We start from the raw sequence: 9,572 nt of genomic DNA on the forward strand, positions 1-9,572 counted from the left end.
GTTTGGCTTCTTTTCCCATCCATGTGAAATTAATGATATTTTGTGGCTATCAGTTTCCAATTCTTAAATATTTTATTACATTTCATGAAAATTGTGTTTTGGAAAAAGATTTACATTTTGACTTATGTTATACTTTTACTTAAATATTTCTAACTCCTCAAATCTTATATTTCAGAAACACAACTCTATGAAAGTTTTTATGTAAGTGATAAAAATATATTACAAAAGTAGCATTCCTTGTATAAGTGATGGGGACCATATGCAATATGTCCATGCTACTCCAGAAGGTTCACATTCTCTTCCATTTCTTCCCCAGAATTTCTCTGACCTCCTTGTTACGAAGGGTGTAGATGAAGGGGTTTAGGGCTGGAGTCACCACTGTATTGAGAACATGAACAGCTTTAGTCAGTTGCAAATCATCTTTGATAGATGTTCGAACGTGGAGGAAAATTGTAGACCCATACCAGATGAGTACCACAGTGAGGTGGGAGGAACAGGTGGAGAAAGCTTTTCTGCGTCCACTAGCTGAAGGGATCCTCAGGATGGTTCTGACGATGTAGGCATAAGAGATCAGAGTAATGAGACAGGAACTCAGGATAACCACAAAAGCAATCACAAAAGCCACTGTCTCTACTCCCTGTGTACTGGTGCAAGCCAGGGCAATCCAGGGTGCAATGTCACAGAAGAAATGATTGATGGCATGGGTGCCACAGAAGGTCAAGGTGCTGATGAGGGCTGCTGGCACAGAAATTGCCAGGAAACCACAAACCCAGGAGCTAAGAGCCAGCTGTACTGAGAACAGACTGTTCATGATACCCTGGTAGTGTAGAGGAAAACAGATGGCAAGGTAGCGGTCATAAGCCATGGCTGCCAAAAGAAAGTATTCTGTGCAACCTAATGAGAAAACCAAGTACATCTGCAAAAGACACCCTAAAAACGATATGGTCTGGCTCTTCCCCACCAGAATGGCCAGAGCTTTGGGGACTGCAGCTGTGGTATACCAGATCTCCAAGAATGACAGGTTGCTCAGAAAGAAGTACATGGGGGTCTGTAACTGGTGGGAAGTACTGACCAATAGCAAGATTGCCACATTACCACCAATGGTGAGGAGGTACATCACCAGAAAAAAGATAAAAAGAGAAAACTGGAGGACCTGAGATCCAGGGAAGCCTAATAGAAAGAAGTCTTGGGCTAGAGTCTCATTCTCTGTGATCATGGTGCTGATTTTCAAACTAGGAACAAATTTTCCCCACTGAGGCTTATAGTCCAGATGTAAAGTCCTAGAAAGATGAAAAGGAATGAATTCATGAAAGTCTGACATTTAGATCATGAAACATATCGCAGAAAACTAATGCAGAAAATTAAAGTACAATGATTTTCTGAGTACCCATTTACTAAGGTCACCCTGTTGGCTACATCATGGTTTGTTTTGTGGTTATTCTGAGTTCTAAGATTTAAATCCTGCTTCTGCCTGCTTAATGCCATCCCAAGCCTATGAATGGCTAACTATTTCATGCACTATAGTTTTAACTGCCACTTGTGTGGCACTTCAGTGGAAAGTGCCACTGAACCAAACCAAACCAAACAACCAAACCAAACCAACCAAAAAAACAAAAATCAGCTTGTAGCTGTTGAGAAATTGGCCTACTTATATTCTAATTGGAACTACACTTAACACTTACAGAGTCTAAGCTATTTTTGTAATTAATAATCTTTGTATACAATGGTAATATCTTTCCTGAGCTATATTGTTTCAGATGATGATGATGTCAATAATAAAAATAATACAAATATAATCATGTAGGCAACAAATTCCTATGCCATTAACATCTGTAAATAAAAACATGTGAAGAGAGGAAAGTTTTTTTTGAAACTATTTCTCAAAAAAAAATCCAAATACAAATTTAGGTTGTTTCATTTTCCTAGCTATTGTGACTAGATTAGCAACAAACATGGCTAAGCAGTAACTGTGAAACTCACTCTTGTTTCTTTCCTCGGTCACTTTGTGTGTGAGGCAGTCTTGATAATACAGGAATCTGTGTCCTGTTAGTGTACATTCATCCTGTTTATGTCTAGTTGGGTAGTTCCAGCCAGTGAATTTATGATGAGCAAAAGAAATATTGTTTTAATTTCCTTATACTACAGTAGAAAACACATAATTAATTAGATTAATAATTATTCTATTGGTATAAAATGTTTTTAGATATTAACATTAACCAAGAAGAGAAAAATTAAAAAATAAACCCTCAAACAGTTAAACTATGTTTAGGCATGTAATCTTGCAGATTTATTTGCATAATGGCTTATAAAAGTAACAACTGTTTAGTTGTTAAATCACTAAAGTCAAGTTAGTATATTATGTATTGCCCATTTGTTATTTTTAAAACAGTAATCAAGAAGCATCAAATTGATTTTATAATGACCATACCAGTGTTGTCAATTCTCAGAATGTGACACCCCAAAGATGGGTATTTTAAAATGAAGACAACACAGAAAATTGCAGTATAGGGAGCCACACCCTTATTTCTTTTCTTCTGAAAACCTGGACATGTTGAGATTCCTGCTTTTGTCCACACTGAAGGAATAGCTCGTCAAGTAAACAAGAGAATTCTCAGAAAAACACTGCTAAATTCCTCTCTGTTTACCATCATTATATTTTGTTTACTTCCCACCATATTTTATTATTAGGTCCAGGAAGATTCATTTCTCTTGGCATTGAGTCATAATTTCTGAATGTTTCCATATCATGAAAATTCAATATGTTTGTTATACTCTCTTTAATCTATTCAACGAGAATTTTACAATGCTAGCGGAAAGCATTGGTTTTTTTAGTCACTAGTTAATATCTAGTGTCATCTTCATAAACCTATATGCATGTTTTTGCTGCTGTTGTGATCTGAAGGTTGGTGGGGGTGGGGGCCTGTGTTAAAGATTCTACAAGGTACCTGTTGTGTGGTTAGGACATCTGGATCTTTGAAGAAGATAATATTACAGATCCAGAGACAATTATCTTAGGCAATTGCTATCTCCTTTTTATAGTTACGCATTTCCTCCCACTTTGCACTAACATTCTAGAAACTGTCAGACTAAAACCTTTAAAAATGTTTGACAAGGTTCCTCGAACCCATCAACTCAGAGGCCCAAAATGTCATTTGAATTGAAGCCTACAGCTAAGATGGCCCCATGTTACTCTAGCCTGCTTACCTGATGTTCATGGCAATGTATTTTAAAGACCTCCTGACTTGTGACTTTATTGCTTTGATCTTTAAAGTAAAAAAAAAAATCTAGAAATTATTATCTCAATGGGACACAATATTCATAGTAAAGTAGAACTGTTTCCTATAGCCTGCTCTGTCATATTTTTGTTTAAAATAATCTTTTTTTATATACCAGTCAGAATGAGAGCTGTGTTTGTATAGACATCATGATAGTTTATAAATAATGACGTTAAGAAACAGAGTCCAAGCTGGGTGGTGGTGGCACACGCCTTTAATCCCAGCACTTGGGAGGCAGAGACAGGAGGATTTCTGAGTTCGAGGCCAGCCTGGTCTACAGAGTGAGTTCCAGGACAGCCAGGGCTGTACAGACAAACCCTGTCTCAAAAAACAAAACAAAACACAAACAAAAACAACAACAACAAGAACAACAACAACAACAAAAAGAAACAGAGTCCAAAGTAGTTTTTGAAGTAGACGTGTGACAGTTACTCCTGGTAACATGACTAGAGAGTCACAGCATTTTTAAGCTTTTAGGGACCTTTCCATAGGTATCTCTAACACCATAGGTATCATAGTTTGTCTTGTATTCTTAGGCTAAAAAAGGTGACACTTTTATACGTGCAAAGTACAAGTTACTGGTGAAAACAATAAAATTCACTGCATTACATAACATTATCCTAAATTCATGAATGTATGAAGGGAATATATTCAACATCATCCATTTTCAAATTTTATAATGCAATTTAAATGAATAAAAGTCATACATTATATAATATCTGTCATTTTATCATGAAATTACCTTTTACATTTTACCTTTATTTTATTTTTTTCTGGTTCTGTCTTTCTTTTTCTTATTTTTTATTTTTTATTAGATATTTTCTTTATTTACATGTAAATTTCTCCATTCCCAGTTTCCCCTCCAAAAAACAAAGAAACAAACAAAAATAAACCCCTCTTGCCTCCCCAACATTTTACCTTTATTAAGTGACTGGATTCTTCTGCTACCATGGACTGGTATTCTTTTGACTTAGAAATATGTTCCCTTTTCCCATATTTTTAAACATCTGTATATATTGCTCTATGGTTGGATGCCTTTAGTACCAATTCTAAGCTCACCTAAGTCAGACTTTGCAAAGTAAGGTGAACAAAAATGATATAAGAGCATAAACAAATTTAGTAGACAAAGGACCAAACAAGATCAAAGTTATGCATAAAAATGCCATAATGAGACTCATTGCCTTACATGATAATACACATAAACAGATATGATACTGATGTTTTATATTTGAAATCACACTATATGAAGATTTCTGAGTTCAAGCTTAGCCTGGGCTACCCAGTCTTATTTGTCTTAGATAAAGAAGTAGAGGGAAAGAAAACAAATATTGTAACTAAAATATCATAAGCCTTATAAAATTAGGTAACAAGTAAAAACTAATTAACTAGTCTATTTTATGAAACAAGATTATATTTTGAAAAGAATGTGAGCGTACACAATAGTTTATATTGCTTATGGGTAGAATGTTCAAATATTTAATATATAAAATAACGTTTTATAAAAATAGAAGGTTTTTGTTTTGTTTTACCAAAGGTAGAAACATAAAAATTTTTCAAAAGTAAAACAAATAATTTGGAAAAGAACATTGAGTACAATATATAATCTTTTTGCTTACCCAGTTTTCTTTCTGCCATAGATGTCAAAAGGCCACAATATTATCTTCCAACCTCACCTTTTTCAAGTTGTTACTCTATGATGTTCTTTATATAAAGGACAACATTATATTCTGATCTCTCTCCTCCCTCTCTCTCTTTCCTCTGTGTAGGTGCCCTTCCTTCCTACAAAAATAGTGATTATTGTATAGTATGATATGCTATATTTCTTTTCACATTTATTACTCTGGTGAATTTCATCTTCCCTGCTCTTTGAAACTCTCCTTACTTTCTTTGTTTCTTTTTAAGCTTTTTCTGGTTAAACTTCCAACTTGTCCTTTGACTTCTCCCTTACTTCAACATACTATTGAACTTACTATTGAAAACAATTTGCTATTAAATAACAGTATATATAGAGATAAAACCTTTGAGAGGAAGTTAATTTTCTCCCTTGGGTACATAGGGGCACATCCAAAACTGTGGCCTTTGGCTAAATCTTTCTAAATAGGAGGTTTCAAACATTTTGACTTTTTGATGTACTGATCATTGGCAAAAATTTCTAAACTTACGTAGTATTTAGTTTTTCTTCAGTTAACATTGCAGGTTAGAAGGTCCTACAAAACCTTTTTTGTGTGTGATTTTTAGGTTTTGCTGGGTTTTGTTTGTGCGGGTGGCATGGGGGTTGGATGGTGTGTGTGTGTGTGTGTGTGTGTGTGTGTGTGTGTGTGTGTGCATGTTCTGAGAAAGAACATAGAGTTGAGTGGGTAGGGAGGGTGAATCTGTAAGGAGTTGAGAAGTTGGGGCAGGGATTATTATGGTAAAAGTATGTTGTATGAATTTTTATTAGATATTTTCTTTATTTACATTTCAAATTTTTTAGCCTTCCCTCATTTCCACTCTGAAAACCTCCTATCCCATTCCCTGTCCCTTGCTCACTAACCCAACCACTCCTGTTTCTTTGTCCTGGAATTCTCTTTCACTGGGGCATTGAGCTTCATAATGCCAAGGGCTTCTCCTCTTATTGATATCCCACAAGGCCATCCTCTGCTACATATGCAGCTGAAGCCTTGAGTCCCTCCTTGTTTACTCTTTGGTTGGTGGTTAAGTACCAAGGATCTCTGGGGTTACTGGTTGCTTCATATTGTTGTTCCTCCTATGGGGCTGAAAATCCCTTAGCTCCTTGAGTCCTTTCTCTAGCTACTCCAATGGGGACCCTGTGCTCAGTCCAATGGATGACTGCGAGCATCCACCTCTGTATTTTTCAGGCACAGGCAGAGCCTTTCAGGAAGCAGCTATAACAGGCTCCTTTGAGCAAGCACTTGTCATCCACAATAATGTCTGGATTTGGTAAATGTATATGGGATGGATCCCCAGGTGGAACAGTCTCTGGATGGCATTTTCTGCTCCAAACTTTGTCACTGTATCCCCTCCCATGGGTATTTTGATCCCCCTTCTAAGAAGGATTGAAGTATCCACACTGTGGTCTTCCCTCTTCTTGAGTTTCATGAGGTCTGTGAATTGTATTTTGGGTATTCAGAACTTCTGGGCTAATATCTACTTTTCAGTGAGTGCATACCATGTGTGTTTTTTTGTAATTGGGTTACCTCACTCAGGATGATATTTTCTAGTTCCATCTATTTGCATAAGAACTTCATGAATTCATCATTTTTAATAGCTGAGTAGTACTCCATTGTGTAAATGTACCACATTTTCAATAGCCATTCCTCTTTTGAGGGGCATCTGGGTTCTTCCCAGCTTCTGACTATTACAAATAAAGCTGCAATGAACATTGTGAGCATGTGTCCTTATTACATGCTGGAGCATCTTGTGGGTATATCTTGTGCCTAGGAGTGCAATAGGTTGGTCCTCATGTACTATGTCCAATTTTCTGAGGACCACCAAACTGATTTCCAGAGTGGTTGTACCAGCTTGCAATCCCACTAGCAATGGGGGAGTGTCCCTCTTTCTCCACATCCTCACTAGCATCTGTTGTCACCTGAGTTTTTTATCTTAGCCATTCTGACTGGTGGGAGGTGGAATCTCAGAGTTGTTTTGATTTCCATTTCCCTGATGACTAAGGATGTCCAACATTTCTTTAGGTGCTTCTCAGCCATTCAGTATTCAACAGTTGAGAATTCTTTGATTAGCAATGTGCCAAAGTTTTAATAGGATTATTTGGTTTTATGGTCGAACTTCTTGAGTTCTTTGTACATAGTGGATATTAGCCCTCTATCAGATGTAGGGTTGGTAAAGAACTTTTCTCAATCTGCTGGTTGTCGTTTTGTCCTATTGACAGTGTCCTTTGCCTCACAGAATCTTTGTAATTTTATGAGGTCCCATTTGTCAATTCTTGATCTTAGAGCATAAACTATTCATGTTCTCGTCAGGAAATTTTCCCCCATGCCCATGTGCTTGAGGCTCTTCTCCACTTTCTTTTCCATTAGTTTCAGTGTATCTGGTTTTATGTGGAGGTCATTGATCCATTTGGACATGAGCTTTGTACAAGGAGATGAGAATGGATCGATTTGCGTTCTTTTACATGCTAACTGGCACTCTTTGTTGAAAAGGCTGTATTTTTATCCACAGGATGGTTTTAACTCCTTTGTCAAAGATCAAGTTACCATAGATGTGTGGGTTCATTTGTGGGTCTTCAGTTCTATTCCATTGATATGCCTGCCTGTCTCTGTACCAATACCTTGCAGTTTTTATCATGATTGCTCTGTAGTACACAGCTTGAGGTTAGGGATGGTGATTCCCCAAGAAGTTCTTTCATTGTTGAGAATAGTTTTCGCTATCCTGGGTTTTTGTTATTCCAAATGAATTTGCAAATTGTTCTTTCTAACTCTATGAAAAATTGAGTTGGAATTTTGATGGGGATTGCATAGAATCTGTAGATTGCTTTTGACTAGATGATCATTTTTACTACATTAATCCTGCCAATCCATGAGCATGGGAGATCTTTCCATCTTCTGAGATCTTTGATTTCTTTATGCAGATACATGAAGTACTTATCATATAGATCTTTCACTTGTTTGGTTAGAGTCACACCAAAGTATGTAAAATTATTTGTGGCTAATGTGAAGAGTGTCATTTCCCTGTTTTCTTTCTCAGGTTGTTTATCTTTTGAATAGAGGAAGGCCATTGATTTGTTTGAGTTAATTTTATATTCGGCCACTTTGATGAAGTTATCACATTTAGGTGTTCTCTAGTGGAATTTTTGGGTCACTGAAGTATACAATCATACAATCTGCAGTGATAGTTTGGCTTCTTCCTTTCCAATTTGTATCCCTTTGACCTCCCTTTGTTGTCTAATTGTTCTGGCTAAGACTTCAAGAACTATATTGAACATGTAGAGAGAGTGGACAGCCTTGTCTTGTCCCTAATTTTAGTGGGATAGCTTCAAGTTTCTCTCCATTTAGTTTGATGTTGTCTACTGGTTTGCTATATATTGCTTTTACTATCTTTAGGTATGGGCCTTGCATTCCTGATCTTTCCAAGACTTTTATCCTGAAGGGGTGTTGGATTTTGTCAAATGCTGTCTCAGAATCTTATGAGATGATCATATGTTTTTTTCTTTGAGTTTGTTTGTATGTATATAGGTTGACTGATTTCCATATATTGAACCATCTCTGCATTCTTGGGATAAAGCCCCCTTGATCATGATGGATGATCTTTTTGATGTGTTCTTGGATTCGGTTTGCAAGTATTTTATAGAGTGTTTTTACATCGATGTTCATAAGGGAAATTGGTCTGAAGTTTTCTTTATTCATTAGGTCATTGTGTGGGTTAGGTATCAAAGTAATTGTATTCATAATTAATTCATAAATGAATTGGGTAGTGTTCCTTCTGTTTATATTTTGTGGAATAATTTGAAGAGGATTGATATTAGGTCTTCTTTGGAGGTCTGATAGAATTCTTCACTTAAGCCATCTCGTCCTGGGCTATTTTTGGTTGGGAGGCTATTAATAACTGCTTTCTATTTTGGCTTGTGAGAATTTTATTGGGTATTTTTGCATCAATATTCATAAGGGAAATTGGTCTGAAGTTTTCTTTCTTTGTTAGGTCTTAGTCCATGGTGATCTAATAGGATGCATGAGATTATTTCAGTCTTCATTTATCTGTTGTGGCCTCTTTTGTGACCAATTATATGGTCAATTTTGCGGAAGGTACCATGAAGTGCTGAGAAGAAGGTTATATTCTTTCCTTGTAGGATAAATTGTTCGATAGATATCTTTTAAATCCATTTGGTTCATAACTTCACTTAGTTTCACTGTGTCACGGTTTCATTTCTGTTTCCATTGATGAGAGTGGGATGTTGAAATCTCCCACTATTATTGTGTGAGGAGCAATGTGTGCTTTGAGTTTGTGCAAAGTTTCTTTTATGAATGTAGGTTCCCTTGCATTTGTGCATAGATAATCAGAATTGAAACTTCATCTTGGATTTTCTCTCAGGTGAGTTTCTAAGACCGGAGCAACCAGCCGGGAGGCACAGGCCCCATGACTCCCAGGGGAGCCGCAGGGCAGCAGGGACAGGATCCTCTCAGCTTCCGAGTGACAGAGGAGGATCATCTTCCTTCTCTGCCCCTTCCCTGCAAGTGGAGGGCCTACCACCAGGGAACGCCTTAAGCCAGAGACCCGGGCGAGAGCCGCCATTTCCTCTCTGGTGAGTTTCTAAGACCAGAGCAGCCAGCTTGGAGGAACAGG

At 37.0% G+C, this 9,572-nt stretch overlaps 1 protein-coding gene across 1 annotated transcript; it reads right to left on the minus strand.

Moving 5' to 3' along the window:
• Positions 1-266: 266 nt before the first annotated feature.
• LOC116100623 (olfactory receptor 6F1) lies at positions 267-1,312 on the minus strand. The gene has a single exon (XM_031384362.1). It carries the CDS (start codon positions 1,214-1,216, stop codon positions 290-292), a length of 927 nt encoding a protein of 308 aa, XP_031240222.1. The 5' UTR covers positions 1,217-1,312; the 3' UTR covers positions 267-289.
• Between the last annotated feature and the right edge of the window lie 8,260 nt (positions 1,313-9,572).

This window comes from Mastomys coucha, unplaced genomic scaffold, assembly GCF_008632895.1.
Source record: "Mastomys coucha isolate ucsf_1 unplaced genomic scaffold, UCSF_Mcou_1 pScaffold21, whole genome shotgun sequence".
Taxonomy (NCBI): domain Eukaryota; kingdom Metazoa; phylum Chordata; class Mammalia; order Rodentia; family Muridae; genus Mastomys; species Mastomys coucha.

What these genes read in the sequence shown, in the direction of transcription:
- LOC116100623 (XM_031384362.1), bottom strand. Translation starts at nt 1,216, where the DNA reads ATGATCACAGAGAATGAGACTCTAGCCCAAGACTTCTTTCTATTAGGC.